The following is an 18013-nucleotide window of genomic DNA, read 5'->3' as shown; positions in this document are numbered from 1 at the left end:
ACGTCTCATGGTTTCACTTCAGTTTGCTGCATGTCATGGTTGCACAGGGCCCCATGATTGGGCTTCAGAGTTTAACTTACGATGAGGCCACATTCATCTTCATTTTATGGTTGAAAAACACTAAGATGTTTCCACTGTTGTGTCCCACCAGACCATAATCAGTCTAACTACTCCAACGATAAGAGAGCGCCTAGTGCTAATACAGCACATTATCTCTGTAAAGACTACCCTATAGCTGCACCTTATTAATTCACCTTCAAGTGGAGCTAGCTTGACAATTGAGATGCACTATTCAAAGTAAAGGTTTATCCTGAATTCAGGTGGATTAGCCTCTTAAATGTAAGTCTGAGTCTGGTCTCATTTTTTGCGCCTTGAAACGTGGCTCTAGCCTGTGCTTCATTGTGCCTCTGTGCCTCATTAGGCCTATGTGACTCCTAGTGCCTCCTAGTGCCTTGTGCTTTTGGCTTCGTGCCTCTAGCTTCGTGCCTTGTGTCTCTGGCTTCATTCCTCGTGTCTCATGCCACTGGCATCGTGCCTTGTGCCATTGTTCCCCGTTCCTCCGGCTTTGTGCCTTGTGCCTCTGGCTTCTTAACTTGTGCGAATGGCTGTTTGCCTCATGCCTCTGGCTGTGTGCCTTGTGCTTCTGACTGTGCCTTGTACCTTGTGCCTCTAGCTGCTTGCCTTGCACCTCTGACCACGTGCCTTGAATCTCTTGCCTTTGGCCTCGTGTCTCTGGCAGAGGGCCTTGTGCCTCTGGCTTAATACCTTTTGACTTTGTGCCTCTGTGCTTCTAGCTTCGTGCCTCTGACCTCATGCTTTGTTCCTCATGCCTCTGGCCTCATGTATCTGGGCTTGCGCCTCTAGCCTCACGCCTCCGGCCTCTCATTTCAGTTTGCGTATCTAGCATCAACTCCTTTTAGAGAGTTCTCGTGTCTCTGGACCCAGATCCAGCTTCATTTGCCTCATTCTTTGGAACTTGGTTTAGCCAAATGAGCGACTATGCTCCGATTGGCTTAGTCTTTCTTCTGTTTCAGAATAGAAGTCTCAATTCAGCTGCCGTCCATGCTCTGTCTAGTCAGAAGTAGTCAGACTTGGCCCTTAAAGTCAACCTGTAACCTCTTTTGGCCGCTATAAGATGTGGCCACTGCCTTTCAGGCCTTATCTACAGCATTCCATAATGCTGTAGATAAGCCCTGGTCCGACCTGAAAGGTAAGAAAAATAAGTTTTATTATACTCACCGGGGGGCGGTCCGGTCCGATGTGTGTCCCAGGTCCGTGTCCAGCGCCTCCCATCTTCTTGCAACCTCTCCTGGCGCCTGCTCACTGCAGTACTTTGCTCTGCCCTCAACAGGGCAGGGAAGTACGCTTGTTTTGCAGATTTCTATAACTGTCTATATATTCTTCTGATCTAACAGATCGATATTATATCTAATCTAGCCTGGTTCTTGCTGGGGACTTTGGTCCTTTAGGGCTTCGGTACCCACCCTGATGCTATTTCTCTTGTACTGCCCCTGGTGTACTGTCCGTAGGGATATACTGGAAAAAGGGAATTACACCTACCAGTAAGTCGATTTCCAGGTAGTCCCTCAGGACAGCACTCTTAAGGGCCTGTCACACTAAGAGATATCGCTAGCAATATCGCTATAATTAGTGACGTTATAGCGATATTGCTAGCGATATCTCTGTGTCTGATACTTACCTCCGACCGGCTCCCCCGCTGGTTATCGCTGATCGCGCGAGAACGTCCAGGACTGTTTCTCGTCATCAGCTTCCTGTGGCGCTTCCTGCTGTGACAACGAGCGACGCGTGGACGCGGGCGGGAGGACGCAGGATCGCCTGGTGTGACAGGTAAGTAGCGACCCCCGTCCCCAGCGATGTCGCTGGTGAGATCTGCCTGTGTGGCAGCTCACTAGCGACCACTTAACGATGTACCAGCGATCCTGACCGCGTCATATCGCTGGTCGGGATCGCTGGTACATCGCTAAGTGTGACAGTACCTTTATTTCCCCTCCTTTATGTTTGTCTTTAGGCTTACACAAGATCCATCTCCTTGCAGATTGTTCATTCATCAGGTCGCCAAGGCTCGAGATCGAGCTTGGGCCGTTAAAGTGTTTATCATGCATATGAGTTTCTACAGTAGTATAGACCATTTGCATCCATCCTTCTGTGGTACTTTGAAAAACACTGTAAGGCGGAGGGACATTTCAACCTCTGTGATCCAGTCCCATCATAGGTCAAGGAAGGACTACCTCCTGGTGTGCTATCCTGAGGGACTACCTGGAAATCAAATTACCATTAGATCTAATTCCCTTTTTCAGCTTTGTTTGTAATACCATGCCAGACCACATGGTGTACTAGTATATATACCGATCAGCCATGACATTAAAAACTCTATGTCATGTTCCCACTCCTGAGGGGCATTATCCTGCTGAAAGACGCCACTGCCACTAAGGAATATGACTGCCACGAAGCGGATACATGGGATGTACAATGCTGAGGTAGGTGGTACATATCACATCTAGCATCAGAACACTGCCAATCACACTGCCTCCACTGACTTGTCTTCTTCCAACAGTTCATCCTGCTGCCAACTCTTCCCCGGGTAATGCAGTCAAATGACTAAAGAATGGGAAGTCGCTTTCTGTGTCAAAATTATAAGTGTTCGGTATAGTCAGAATTCCTTTACACATGCACTTTTATGGTTGAACAACCTCTTTAATTTTGAATACATTTTAATAGGATGGTTCATCAGTATTAGATCACTTACAATCCCTTTCACACCCAAAGATCAGCAGATCGGATGGACCGCCAAAGTGGCACAGCTCAATACATCCCACAAAACCTGGGAACACTCCACAAATCCTGCTGTATATTATACCGGGAACCCTCCACCACAAGATCTTGGGAACACCCCACAATTCCTACTCTTGTGCACATGCTCTGACCCAGTTACCTAGATGTAGCTTATTGATCTCTGTCAGAATAGCTCAGACATTTACACTTGCCAACTTTCTTCTTCCAGCAAACCAACATCAAGTAACGACAGCTTACTTGATGATCAATCTATACCACCCCATCACATGCACCATTGTCACCAGACAGTCACTGGTTTTCACTTCTGCTGTCAGTGGTTTCACGGTTATGGCTGATCGGTGTATGTATTAGTAAGGTAAGAAACAAATTGCGGGCAGTAATACAATGGAACCACCTTGTGCTGTCTTTGCCATGTTTTACTCTACAAAATACAATTACTGTAGATCGATCTTTCTTTCCTTTGTTGCCTATATATCACATATATATGCCATTTATAATCCTCATCTCTCCTGTTATAGACTCTGACTCGTGACGCCAACATTTATGTGGAAGGATAGAAGACGACCCACCAGCCACTATGGTGTCATTTACCGTGATTGTATACATTAGTTACGTATTACATACGTCATAAAGTCATATTACTGTAGTGTGATAATAAAATATTTTAAGTGTAAAAAGGTGAAACTTTTTAGCTTTATTCTGCTATCTCCTGCAGACCCATAGTCAATGAATGGAGCCGTAGTGTGGATGCTGAGCCCCGTCCTCAGGATCGGTGGGAGTCAGTGTGGTGGGACCCTCAGCAATCAGACTGTAGACAGGTCATAACTTGCTATTTTGGGATAATCCCTTTAACCCTTTGCCATCATTAGATGTACTATTACATCCTATGTCGCACGTGGGTATATGGAGCAGGCCGAGCAGCAGCACTCGCTCCATACTTGGCGAATGCCAGCTGTGTTATACAGCAAGCATCTGCCCCTAACAGCAGTGACAAGAGCTGGAATTGATTGCTGCTATTTAAACACTTAAATAACATTGCCAATCTCTGATGGTTTAAGTATCACAAACGCACTGGGGTCTACATTTCCATTATCAACCCGACGATGTGATTTCAGATCATCAATAAGTTGTCCTGGCAGCCAGGGGCCGGCTGAAAGAACCGCAGCCACCATCTTGGTACTCCTGTGACGCCTGTCGACAGAATGGGTTGCATAGAAGACCGTGTTTTTCCATATATACTGAAGTATTGCGGTGTATACAAGTAGTACAAGTGATGGTAAGGGCAAATCCCCTTTGTGGGCTAGAAAAAAAAAAAGAAGATATGTAACATATTAAAAAAGAAAAAAAAATCAAAGTGTATATCTCCCTCTTCTTAACAATAAAAAATGTTCGAAAATTCCGATCTATCAAACGTATTTAACGCATATGTTACACATCATAAAAGCCAAAAAACATTGAAACACTAGAAATGTACTTTTTAAGTCTCGGCAACTCTTCCCAAAAAATGTAAGAAAAACAAGCCTCATACATCTTGCGAAACAGAAAAATAAAAAAAATTAAGGGTCAAAACAGCATCAAAAATCTTTTTCCAATAAAGTTCTAAATAAATTTCATGTTTTAAATAAAGGAACAAACAATGCAAGTTTGGTATGGTCATAATTGTACAACAAAACAATGTCAGAATTGCTTTCTGTTTGTTTTTTGCCATTTCATTGCACTTGGGATTTTTTCCCAATTTTTCAGTACATTATATGTTCAAATGAATGGTATCATTCAAAACAGGTTGAGTATGTCAATTAGGCTGGTGTCACACTTGCCATATGAAATATCGGTCCGATTTTCTCGGCCGAGAATCGCAGGAGTGTTCTCCGTATGGTCATCCGTGTGTAATCCGTTTGCAATGCGAGGATGCGATTTCCTCGCATCTGTGTATCCGTATGACATCCATTTGCAATCCGTATGCAATGCAATTTTAACATGAGCTTTTACATACAGCAGTTCTCTGCCCTTTACACATCATTTTAAAATGAAATATTCAAAACACATACACACCACACACACACACACACATATATATTAGATATTAAAAGCCAGTAAATGATCTGCCGCATAGAGTATAATTACAGAGTGACAGGTTAGAATAGATAGAATATATATACACAGAGTAGATGTATATACACTGCTCAAAAAAATAAATGGAACACTCAAATAACACATCCTAGATCTGAATGGATGAAATATTCTCATTGAATACTTTGTTCTGCACAAAGATGAATGTGCTGTCAACATAATCACACAAAAATCATCAATGGAAATCAAATTTATTAACCAATGGAGGCCTGGATTTTGAGTCACACACAAAATTAAAGTGGAATGTAATGTCCTTAAAACAAGTCAAAATGAGGCTCAGTATTGTGTGTGGCCTCCACATGCCTGTATGTCCTCCCTACTGCACAACGCCTGAGCATGCTCCTGATGAGGCGGCAGATGGTCTCTTGAGGGATCTCCTCCCAGACCTGGACTAAAGCATGTGCCAACTCTTGGACAATCTGTGGTGCAACGTGACGTTGGTGGATGGAGTGAGACATGATGTCCCAGATGTGCTCAATCGGATTCATGTCTGGAGGACGGGCGGGCTAGTCCCATAGCTTCAATGCCTTGATGTTGCAGGAACTGTTGACACACTACACTTGTAAGGAGAGCTTTAAACTAGAACAACATGGGAAGGGAAGCAAAAGACCAGAAAAAGCCATACACCTGACAAATGCTATTGAGAACTCTGCTATTAGAAGTGGAAAGGAAGAACAAAGACGAAAGAATCTAATTAATAAAAATATTGGAGAAAGAGAAACCAATCACAAACTAAAATGTTTCTATACTAATGCACAAAGCATGGGCAACAAACAAGGAGAATTGGAACTACTAACACAGGAAAAGAAATATGATGTAATTGGAATCACTGAAACTTGGTGGGACAATACACATGATTGGAATACAAGACTAGAAGGATACAACTTATTTGCAAGAAACAGACTTGATAAACGAGGAGGGGGTGTCGCATTGTATGTTAGAAACACGTATATCTGCACAGAGATTGAAGCTTCAGAGACTGGGAGTTCTGTGGAAACTGTTTGGGTAAGAATACAAGGACAGAACAATGGAAAGGACATCATTGTAGGCATTTACTACAGGCCGCCTGTGCAAGCTGAAGATATGGATGAACTCTTTATGCATCAAATGGCCAAGTTCTCCAAAAAATATGACATAGTTGTCATGGGAGATTTCAACTATCCAGACATTTGTTGGGAATCTCTCTCAGGCAAAACTAACAGGTCAAGGAAATTCTTATCCTCCCTTGCTGACAACTTTATCTTCCAAAAGGTAAGGGAGAAAACAAGGGGAACTGCTACCTTGGATCTAATCCTTATAAACAGGGAGGAAATGGTTGAGGAGGTAAAAGTGGCTGGGACCCTAGGAGGTAGCGACCATGCTATTTTAGAATTTTGGATAACTAGAGGCGGAAGACCTGTGAAGACTCAGACGTCAAGGTTAGATTTCAGAAAGCCAGATTTTAAGGGATTCAGAAAGAGAATTGGAGGGATCCAATGGCTGGATATCCTAAAAGACAAAAATGTCCAGGAGGGATGGGAAATCTTGAAAAATGAAATTCTCAAAGCACAGTTGTTAACAATTCCGAAAAGAGGGAAGAATAGGAAGCATTTAAAGAAACCAGGATGGATGAACACAGAACTTAAGCACATGCTAAAAAGGAAGAAAAAAATGTTTATAAAATGGAAAGAGGGAGGCATATCTAAAGAAGAATATAATGCTGTCTGCAGAACCTGCAGGGCACAAATCAGCTGAAAATGAATTGAGGCTTGCAAGAGATGTCCAAAGCAATAATAAAGGATTTTGGGGATATGTCAAAAGTAAAAGAAAAGTCAAAGATGCTATAGGATTTTTACAGGATGAAAATGATGAAATGGTAAGACAGGATGTTGAGAAGGCTGAACTTTTAAATTCCTATTTTGCATCTGTTTTCTCTCAGAAAGGAAATGTAACATCAACTGTTATTCACTGTCCTATTAAGGGAATAGAAGAATCCAGGATATCTATAAACAGAAAGATAGTGAGGAAACACTTAGCTAACCTAAATGAATTCAAGTCTCCAGGTCCAGATGAATTACACCCCAGAGTACTGAAGGAGATAGCAGAAGACATTTTTAAACCCCTCTCCATAATCTTTGAAAATTCTTGGAGAACAGGAGACGTGCCAGAAGACTGGAGAAGAGCAAATGTTGTTCCTATCTTCAAAAAGGGGAAGAAGGTGGACCCAGGCAACTATAGGCCGGTGAGTCTGACTTATATACCAGGAAAGATCTTTGAACAAATTATTAAACAACATGTATGTCAATACCTGGATAAGAATGAAGTGATTAAACAGAGTCAGCATGGGTTTGTAACTAATAAGTCATGTCAGACTAACTTAATTTCCTTCTATGACGGTATCACTGATTGGGTGGATCAAGGAAATGCTGTAGATATAGTATATCTTGACTTCAGCAATGCATTTGACAAAGTCTCTCATACAATCCTTATTGAAAAAATGACTAAATATGGAATGGACAAGGCAACTGTTAGGTGGATTCATAACTGGCTTAGTGATCGGACCCAAAGAGTGGTCGTAAATGGCTGCACATCCAGTTGGAAGAATGTCTCAAGTGGGGTACCACAGGGCTCTGTGCTGGGCCCTGTATTGTTCAACATCTTTATCAACGATTTAGATGATTTAGATGAAGGAATTGAGGGTAAACTGATTAAATTTGCTGATGACACAAAGCTAGGAGGGATAGCTAATACTAGAGAAGAGAGAGAGAGGATTCAAAAAGATTTAAATAAACTGGAGAAGTGGGCAGCAACTAACAGGATGGTTTTTAACAGGGAGAAATGCAAAGTACTACATCTGGGCAATAAAAATGAAAAAAGCATATATAGAATGGGAGGAATAGGGCTAAGTGACAGCACATGTGAAAAAGACTTGGGTATACTAATAGATCACAGACTGAATATGAGTCAACAGTGTGATGCAGCAGCAAAAAAGGCACATGCAATTCTAGGATGTATTAACTGAAGCATACAGTCTAGATCACGTGAAGTCATTATTTCCCTCTACTCCTCTTTGGTCAGACCTCATCTGGAATATTGTGTCCAGTTTTGGGCACCACATTTTAAAAAAGACATCAACAAACTGGAGCAAGTTCAGAAAAGAGCGACCAGAATGGTGACCGGTCTGCAAACCCTGTCTTATGAGGAAAGGTTGCAGGATTTGGGAATGTTTAGTTTGCAAAAGAGAAGACTGAGAGGAGACTTAATAGCTGTCTACAAATATCTAAAGGGCTGTCACATTGTAGAAGGATCAACTTTATTCTCATTTGCACAAGGAAAGACTAGAAGCAATGGGATGAAACTGAATGGGAGGAGACACAGATTAGATATTAGAAAAAACTTTTTGACAGTTAGAGTGATCAATGAGTGGAACAGGCTGCCACGAGAAGTGGTGAGTTCTCCTTCAATGGAAGTCTTCAAACAGAGGCTGGACAGACATCTGACTGGGATGATTTAGCGAATCCTGCTTTGAGCAGGGGGTTGGACCAGATGGCCCAGGAGGTCCCTTCCAACTCTACGATTCTATGATTCTATGACTCCAGCCACATGAGGTCTGGCATTGTCCTGCATTAGGAGGAACCCAGGGCCAACCACACCAGCATATGGTCTCACAAGGGGTCTGAGGATCTCATCTCGGTACCTAATGGCAGTCTGGCTACCTCTGGAGAGCACATGGAGGGCTGTGCGGCCCTCTAAAGAAATGCCACCTCACACCATTACTGAACCACTGACAAACTGGTCATGCTGAAGGATGTTGCAGGCAGTAGATTGCTCTCCACGGTGTCTCCAGACTCTGTCACGTCTGTCACATGTGCTCAGTCTGAACCTACTTTCGCCAATTTGGCAATCTTGGTGTTCCGTGGCAAATATCAAGCGTCCTGCACGGTGTTGGGTTGTGAGCACAACCCCCATCTGTGGACGTCGGGCTCTCAGACCATCCTCATGGGAGTCGGTTTCTAACCGTTTGTGCAGACATATGTACATTTGTGGCCTGCTGGAGGTCATTTTGCAGGGCTCTGGCAGTGCTCCTCCTGTTCCTCCTTGCACAAAGGCAGAGGTAGCGGTCCTACTGCTGGGTTGTTGCCCTCCTACGGCCCCCTCCACGTCTCCTGGTGTACTGGCCTGTCTCCTGGTAGCGCCTCCAGCCTCTGGACACTACTCTGACAGACACAGCAAATCTTCTTGACACAGCTCACATTGATGTGCTATCCTGGATGAGCTGCACTACCTGAGCCACTTGTGTGGGTTGTAGAGTCCGTCTCATGCTACCACGAGTGTGAAAGCACAACAAACATTCAAAAGTGACCAAAACATCAGCCAGAAAGCATTGGTCCTGAGATGTGGTCTGTGGACCCCACCTGCAGAACCACTCCTTTATTAAGGATGTCTTGATAATTGCCAATAATTTCCATCAGTTGTCTATTCCATTTGCACAACAGCATGTGAAATTGATTGTCAATCAGTGTTGCTTCCTAAGTGGACAGTTTGATTTCACAGAAGATTTACTTGGAGTTATATTCTGTTGTTTAAAGGGAATCTGTAACCCATTGTTAGTGATATCATGTAAAGATATCATTCAATTCTGTGTCACAAAAGGATTATATTAGTACTTTTGATCCCCCCTGACCCCGCACCTTTGATTTTTAATCACTCTTCCGATGTATGTAAATCGCCGCGGTTCGGTCCGATGGGCGTGGCTTATTCTCCCCCCCCACACACACACTTTGGCTTGCTGGACGTAATTTAATTTGTGAATATCACAGATGCCGTTGAGTTTTCGCGCCTGCGCATTGATAAGGCCACTCGCGTTTGCGCAGTAAGCTTTGCCCAACTCTGGGCAAAGCATATAATCACTACTGCGCAGGCGCAGGTATGTTTCCCTACCGTCTATGACCCAGAAGTCTCCACATGCCAGAGATGCTCTTCCTGGACGCCGGATACCTGAGAAAAGGCCTGAGCAGTGCGCATCACCCCGGAACCTGAGGAAGAAAATCATCTACTGAACGCACTGCTCAGGCCTTTTCTCAGGTATCCGGCGTCCAGGAAGAGCTGCCCTGAAATACATTGGGGAACCGAAACCTGCAGTTCCAGAAAAGGTAATAGGTTTCTGACAACTATGAGAGACAATTACCTTTCACAACTGGTTCAGGACCCAACAAGAGGGGGGACACGGCTAGACCTACTACTAACCAACAGGCCCTACCGAATATCAAATATAAGGGTTGAGGGTCACTTGGGTAATAGTGACCACAAAATAATAAGTTTTCATGTATCCTTTAATAAGATGTGTAGTAGAGGGGTTACAAGGACACTAAACTTCAGGAAAGCAAATTTCCAACGGATGAGAGATGATCTTGGTGCAATTAACTGGGACGATATTCTGAGACATAAAAATACACAAAGAAAATGGGAGACGTTTATTAGCATCCTGAATAAGTCCTGTGTCCAATATACTGTATACCGTATGGGAATAAACATGCTAGAAATAGGAGGAGACCACTATGGCTAAATAGTGCTGTAAGGGGCTCAATAAGTGACAAAAAGAAAGCATTTAGAGAATTAAAGCAAGTAGGTGGTGATGAGGCATTAAATAAATACAGAAGATTAAATAAATTCTGTAAAAAGCAAATCAAGACTGTTAGGGACGGCGGAACGCACTAAATAATAAATAATAAGTGCGTTCGCCGCCTGGGGTCCACCGTGCAGAAGATGTTATACTGCTGCTATGTAATGGCAGACGCACTATATGGTGGTATAACGCACGCGGGTTGTACGTCACCCGGAGTGCGCTGGGCGGTCTCTGTTCCTTCACAGAGACGCTAAGGCGTTAAATACAAAGGCTGAGCCTGTTGACGTCACGGGACTCAGAGGAATGCACACATGGTATATGGTCACAGGACTTGGCCCAAGACACAGAGTCCGTGTCCGTCTAGACCTACCGTGCGTGCGGCGTCGCTACCGCGGACGTCAAGAAGTACTGCTGACTGCAGCGCGGCGACAGACTGCCGCTATACAACAATGCCTGATAGCAGGCACTCTGTCGGACGCTAGCACTGTGGAGGATGCGTACTGTAGCCTGTAGTTTGCCACTGACTGGCGCTGACTCTATCCCTAGTTCCCTATCCACACACGTAATATCAGAGGGAAGGGAATCTTAATGAGTCATTTGCAAGACCATACATCCGTCATCTTTCACACAGTTAGCAACTGGAGTCTAAACTAGCGCATGGCCGAGCGGCCATGCAAACCTTTTATAGCCGGGACCTTCCGGAAGCTTCCAGATCCCTGAGATAGACCAATCAGATCTGGAGAAAGACCTGTGCATGTGACTCCCGATCTCCAATGAGCATGCTCAATGGAGCGACGGAAGGACTTAGCCTATGGAGCAGCTTGTTGCTGAGCAGCCTGCATTGCTATTGCTGGCCCAGAGGTGGCAGCAACAACCAGACCTACAGAGCTGGACTGAGCAGAGCGTTGGGAATGACGGAACTGCTGAGCAGGCTCCCCTGCAGTCGATGGAGAATGGGAGACCGCTGAATGTGAGGCTCTGGATCCCTGCTGTGCAGTTGCAGGAACCCGACGCCAAACAAAGACAGAGAGACTCATTGCCAGAGAAAGTAAAAATAATCCCAAAATATTCTTTAACTACATAAATAGTAAGAAACTAAAAAACGATAGTGTTGGCCCCTTTAAAAATAGTCTGGGTGAAATGGTGGATGAGGAAAAAGCCAATATGCTAAATGATCTTTTTTCAACAGTATTTACACAAGGAAATCCCATGACGGATAACATGATCAGAGATAGACCATTATTTTTAATCTTTAAAGATTCCATAATAACAGGGTCTGTACCACCAGACTGGTGTATAGCAAATGCGGTGCCAATATTCAAAAAGGGGGGAAAAACTGAACTTGGAAATTATAGGCCAGTGAGCTTAACCTCTACTGTGGGTAAAATCCTGGAGGGTTTTCTAAGAGACACTATACCAGAGTATCTGAAGAAGAATAACCTCATGACCCAATATCAACATGGGTTTACGAGGGACCGTTCCTGTCAGACTAATCTGATAAGCTTTTATGAGGAGGTAAGTCCTGGACTGGACCAAGGAAAAGCAGTTGACGTGGTGTACATGCACGTTTCAAAAGCTTTTGATACGGTGCCACACAAAAGGTTGATACATAAAATTAGAACAATGGGGATAGGGGAAAATATGTGTAAAGCTGGAGTCACACATAGCGACTCACCAGCAATCCCGACAACGATATCAATGTATCAGGATCACTGGTGAGTCGCTACATGATCGCTGGTGAGCTGTCAAACAGACAGCTTCGCTGTCACGGTCACGTGTGTCTGGACGCAGCGAGTACCGCAAGGCGAACCCATGTGACGCACGTGACCCTGGATACACCGCCTCCAGTGGGGCGAATTTATATAATAAACACGTGCAGCTGGATACACCGCCTCCAACTGGTGAATTTAGACATTACACGTATATACAAGTCTGGAAACCCCGCCTCCAGTAAGGCGAATTTAAATAATAAAGGGGAACCTGGGAAACATTAACAATGGTGGGCCCTGCGATTGGGAATATGGAAGTAGAGACCTCCTGAGCTCCCCTGAGCCAGTGTCCCTGCACTCCTAACGTTCCCTATGCCGGATCCGCACCGGGCGCGCAACAGGAACCTAAAAACCCTAGCTCTTCCTGACCTAAACCCTCACTAGGGAATTGGTCGATGCGGAAACTAATCCCACCACTGCACTAAAACACACATGAGGAAAGATGACAAAACAGGGGAAACACCACTTAGCTTTGCTCTGTTGCGTACGCTCCTAGCAACAGAGCCCACCACCTGTGTGCATCTTCTCCTCCACCCGGATCCATCACCATAACTGGATCCTTCACCATAGTGCAGCCTTGGAGCAGAGTCCACCAACAGTTGCAGCTGTCCAGTAACAGAGTCCCAAAGATGAGTTCAGCTCCTGCCCAAAACGTCCAGCATGCTTGAGTCCAGCTCTCAGCAACCAAGTCCCGCATGCTGAGTGCAACTCTCTCCATAGTCGTCACTCCACCAAGCCATGCAAGCACTTCCTGCAAACACCATAAACTGTGACTCCACCACGCCATGCCAGCCCTTCTTGCAGACCACCTAGCTGCCACTCGTCCCCTCTGGCTGGGCTGCGCAGGACTCATGTTCAGCTCCTTCCTTACCCAGGCCTGCTTCCCAAATGACGAACACACAATATCACCAACAGTGATTGAACACACCTGGCTCTCATTTATAGAGCCTAACACCTGATTTGTAATTAAGTGCACATTAAACCAAAGAAACTAAAGTGCATTACCACTCACCAGCACCGGGGCAACTTAGAATGAACGACACCACGTGTAATAATTCTAATGGCCACCGGGAGCAATCACATCACTTTGGCACTTAGCCAAAGGAAAAAAAGCTCACTTATCCTTTTAATCTGTCAGATCCACTCTGGATCATGACATTCACCAGTGATCAGCACAGCGATGCCGAGCGCGTCGTCGCTGTGTACGTTAGTTACCAGCGCGCTGATGCAGGGAGCTGGTAACTAAGGTACACATCGGGTATCTAAGGGACGTGCGTCCCTTAGATACCCGATGTGTACGTTGGTTATCAGCTCCCTGCATCAGCGCGCTGGTAACTAACGTACATATCGGGTTTCTAAGGGACGCACGTCCCTTGGATACCCAATGTGTACGTTAGTTACCAGCTGATCGCTGGTCTCCCGCCTGTCACATGCAGCGATGCGTGCTGGCCAGCGGGAGACCAGCGATGGAAGAAATGTCCAGAGGTTGCCAAGAGCGATCAGCGATACCGGCAGGGGGGGCCGGTCGCTGATCGCTGTCGCACACAGCGATCTCGTTGGTGAGATCGCTGTTGTGTCACAAAACTTGTGACTCAGCAGCGATCTTGTCATGGTCACGTGTGTCGGGATGCAGATGATACCGCAAGGCGGACCCATAACACACGTGACCCTGGATACAGCGCCTCCAGTGGGGCGAATTTAAATAATAATACGTGCAGGTGGATACGCCGCCTCCACCTGGCGAATTTAGGTATTACACGTAAATAAACATTCTGGAAACCCCGCCTCCAGTATGGCGAATTTAAATAATAAGGGGGACCTGGGAAACATTAACAATGGTGGGCCCTGCTATAGGGAAAAGGGAATTGGAGACCTCCTGAGCTCCCCTGAGCCAGTGTCCCTGCACTCCTAACATTCCCTATGCCGGTTTCGCACCGGGCGCCGCACGCGTACCTTAACGCCCATGCTCACCCTGACCCTAAACCCTCACTAGGGAATGGGTCGGTGCGGAGACTAATCCCACCACTGCACTAATAACACACATGAGGAAAGAGACAATACAGGGGAAACACCACTTAGCTTTGCTCTGTTGCGTGCGCTCCTAGCAACAGAGCCCTCCACCTGAGTGCATCTTCTCCTCCACCCGGATCCATCACCATAACAGGATCCTTCACCTTAGTGCAACCTTGGAGCAGAGTCCAACACCAGTTGTAGCTGCTTAGAACCAGAGTCCCAAGGATGAGTTCAGCTGCTGACACGAAGTCGAGCATGCTGGAGTCCAGCTCAGCGGCCAAGTCCCACATGGTGAGTGCCACTCTCCATAATCGCCACTCCACCAGCCCATGCAGACACTTCCCGCTGACACCATCACTGTGACTCCACCACGCCATGCCAGCCTTTCGTCCAGACACCATAGCTGAAACACGTCCCCCCTGGCTAAGCTGCGCAGGACTCCTCACCAGCTCCATCCTTCATCCAGGCTCTCCAAAAACAGAGTGAACACAAACTCACAATATCACAGGCAGTGATTGCACAACTCTAGCACACCTTTATAGGGTGAAACACCTGATACATGATTAAGTGCACAAAACCTAAAGTGCAATATCAAAACCACCACCGGGGACAGTCAAGACACCTTGGAACTTTCCAAAGTAAAAAAAGTTCACCCAGTGATTTAAAACTGTCAGATCACTTCAGATCATGACAGATCTCACTAGCGAGATCGCTATGTGTGACGGGGCCTTAAGTGGGTTAAGAGCTGGCTCAGGGATAGGAAACAAAGGGTGGTTATTAATGGAGCACACTCGGACTGGGTCATGGTTAGCAGTGGGGTACCACAGGGGTCAGTATTGGGCCCACTTCTTTTTAACATATTTATTAATGACCTTGCAGGGGGCATAGAGAGTAGAATTTCATTATTTGCATATGACTCTAAATTCTGCAGGGTAATCAATACAGAGGAGGACAATTTTATATTACAGGAGGATTTATGTAAACTAGAAGCTTGGGCTGATAAATGGCAAATGAGCTTTAATAGGGATAAATGTAAGGTCATGCACTTGGGCAGAATAAATAAGATGTATAATTATGTGCTTAATTGTAAAACACTGGGCAAAACTGTCACTGAAAAAGACCTGGGTGTATGGGTGGACGACAAACTTACATTTAGTGGCCAGTGTCAGGCAGCTGCTGCAAAGGCAAATAAAATAATGGGATGCATTAAAAGAAGCATAGATGCTCATGAAGAAAACATAATTTTACCTCTATATAAGTCACTAGTGCGACCACACTTAGAATACTGTGTACAGTTCTGGTCTCCGGTGTATAAGAAAGACAAAGCTTTACTGGAGCGGGTGCAGAGAAGAGTGACCAAGGTTATTAGGGAACTGGGGGGTCTGCAATACCAAGACAGGTTATTACACTTGGGGTTAGTTTGGAAAATCAAAGGCTTGGGGGTGATCTTATTACAATGTATTGTGGTGTAGTGACCACTGTGTCCACCAGGGGGCGCTGTATGGATGTCCCAGGAGAGTGGATGAATGGCAAGATACTGAATGACCATTATGTATCTCAAGGTGGGTGGCCTTGAGATGGATATTTATGTGTGTGTTAATCAGCAGTGATACTGCTGAGGTGCTGGTTCAATGTGTCAGGGACTAGTTACCTACAAACCCACCCAGTGTGTGTGAAGGACCTGTGATGAGGTCATAGTCATGTGACCCGGTGGGCGTGGCTATGGACCATATAATGTGGCCAGGGTAGGTCACATGTGGTGAATGCTGGGACCCGATTGGTCCAGTGTGGAAGGTCCCGCTGAGATGGAGCTTCCTGGCTAACAGCCTGTGAAGTGGCTGTGGTGAATGGCTGCACATGTCTGAGAGTTCCCAGGGGAGGGAATGAACGTCTGCAGTAAGCTGAAGCAGCCATGAGGAAACCCGGACGTGGGTGAGATAAGTGAGGCTAAGAGAGCCTGTATGCTGGACATTGTACAACCTGTGTGAACACAGGGTTTACAGAGTGAAGCTTTGTCATGGACGCTCTGCTGTTTATATGCTGTTTCCAGTTGCTGCTGTAGGTTTATGATGTTGAATAAACCGCATGGACTATGCTTGTTTTATGGAAAACCCGTGCTGGATCTAGTTTTGTGGCTGCCAAGCGGGTATCCCCTACCCGAATGACAGCGCTACCTCACAGTATAAATATATGCGGGGACAGTACAAAGACCTTTCTAATGATCTTTTTACTCTTAAGGCCCCTTTACATTTAGCGATGCACCAGCGATCCGACCAAGTCAGGATCGCTGGTGCATCGCTAAATGGTCGCTAGTGAGCTGACAAACAGGCAGATCTCACCAGCGATGTAGCTACGCAGCAGTGGTTGTTACTTACCCTTCACACACAGCGATCCTGAGGTCCTTCCGCCCGCGTCCACACGTCACTCGTCGGCGCCAGCAGGAAGCCCAGCTGGAAGCGCCCGACGAGAAATGGACTCGGCCGATCTCGCGCGATCAGCAACTGACAGCGGGGGAGCCGGTCGGAGGTAAGTATCACACATAGCGATATCGCTAGCAATATCGCTGCTGCGTCACAAAATCGGTGATGCTTTAGCGATATTGCTAGCGATATCTCTATGTGTAAAACCCCCTTTAGACCTGTGACGGGGACAAGGGGGAATCCTCTACGTCTGGAGTAAAGAAGGTTTAAGCATAATCACAGACGTGGATTCTTTTCTGTAAGAGCAGTGAGACTTTGGAACTCTCTGCCATATGATGTTCTAATGAGTGATTCCCTACTAAAATTTAAGAAGGGCCTGGATGCCTTTCTTGAAAAGTATAATATTACAGGGTATGTACACTAGTTTCCTTAATATGGCGTTGATCCAGGGAGCTAGTCTGATTGCCGTATGTGGAGTCGGGAAGGAATTTTTTTCCCCAATGTGAAGCTTACTGTTTGCCACATGGGTTTTTTTTGCCTTCCTCTGGATCAACGTGTTAAGGCAGGTTAGGATAGGATATGGGTTGAACTAGATGGACTTAAAGGGAATCTGTCACCCCTTTTTTTGGACTATCAGCTGGCGGCATTGACATCAGGGGCTTATCTACAGCATTCTGTAATGCTGTAGATAAGCCCCCGATGTAACCTGAAAGATAAGAAAAACATGTTAGATTATACCCACCGGAGGGGGCAGTCCGGTCCGATGGGTGTCGTGGTCCGGTACAGCGCCTCCCATCTTCATACAATGCCGCTCTCTTCTTCCCTTCCTGTAGTGGCTCCGGAGCAGGCGCACTGCTCTGCTCTGTTGAGGGCAGAGCAGAGTCCTGCAGTGCGCAAGCGTCGGGAGAGGTCCGGCGCCTGCGCACTGCAGTATTCTGCTCTGCCCTCAACAGGGCAGAGCAGTGCGCCTGCGCCGGAGCCACTACAGGAAGGGAAGAAGAGGACGGCATCGTATGAAGATGGGAGTCGCCGGCTGCGACCCCCATCGGACCGGACTGCCCCCTCCGGTGAGTATAATCTAACGTGTTTTTCTTATCTTTCAGGTTACATCGGGGGCTTATCTACAGCATTACAGAATGCTGTAGATAAGCCCCTGATGTCAATGCCGGCAGCTGATAGTCCAAAACAGATTCCCTTTAAAGTCTTCCTTCAACCTTAATAACTATGTTACTGTTACTATGTTACCAGTCAGTGATTCAAAC

The 18013-nt window shown here is 45.7% G+C and overlaps 1 protein-coding gene and 1 long non-coding RNA gene across 4 annotated transcripts in view; one reads left to right on the top strand and one right to left on the bottom strand.

Moving 5' to 3' along the window:
* LOC141085413 (cell adhesion molecule CEACAM1-like) overlaps positions 1-3491 on the top strand; it is a 122000-nt gene extending 118509 nt beyond the window's left edge. For all 3 annotated transcript variants that reach the window (XM_073570768.1, XM_073570767.1, XM_073570766.1), the window contains one exon: positions 3333-3491. In XM_073570768.1, coding sequence (XP_073426869.1) covers positions 3333-3371 — 39 coding nt within the window. In that variant the 3' untranslated portion in view covers positions 3372-3491. The remainder of the gene's footprint in view (positions 1-3332) is intronic.
* Positions 1-18013, bottom strand: part of LOC141085416 (uncharacterized) — a 213887-nt gene that overhangs the window by 180329 nt on the left and 15545 nt on the right. The window lies entirely within an intron of this gene.

The sequence above is a fragment of the Dendrobates tinctorius genome, unplaced genomic scaffold (genome assembly GCF_039654945.1).
Source record: "Dendrobates tinctorius isolate UK_male_01 unplaced genomic scaffold, ASM3965494v1 ptg000028l, whole genome shotgun sequence".
NCBI classification, from domain to species: Eukaryota; Metazoa; Chordata; class Amphibia; order Anura; family Dendrobatidae; genus Dendrobates; species Dendrobates tinctorius.
This window is presented reverse-complemented; position numbering and strand designations above follow the sequence as displayed.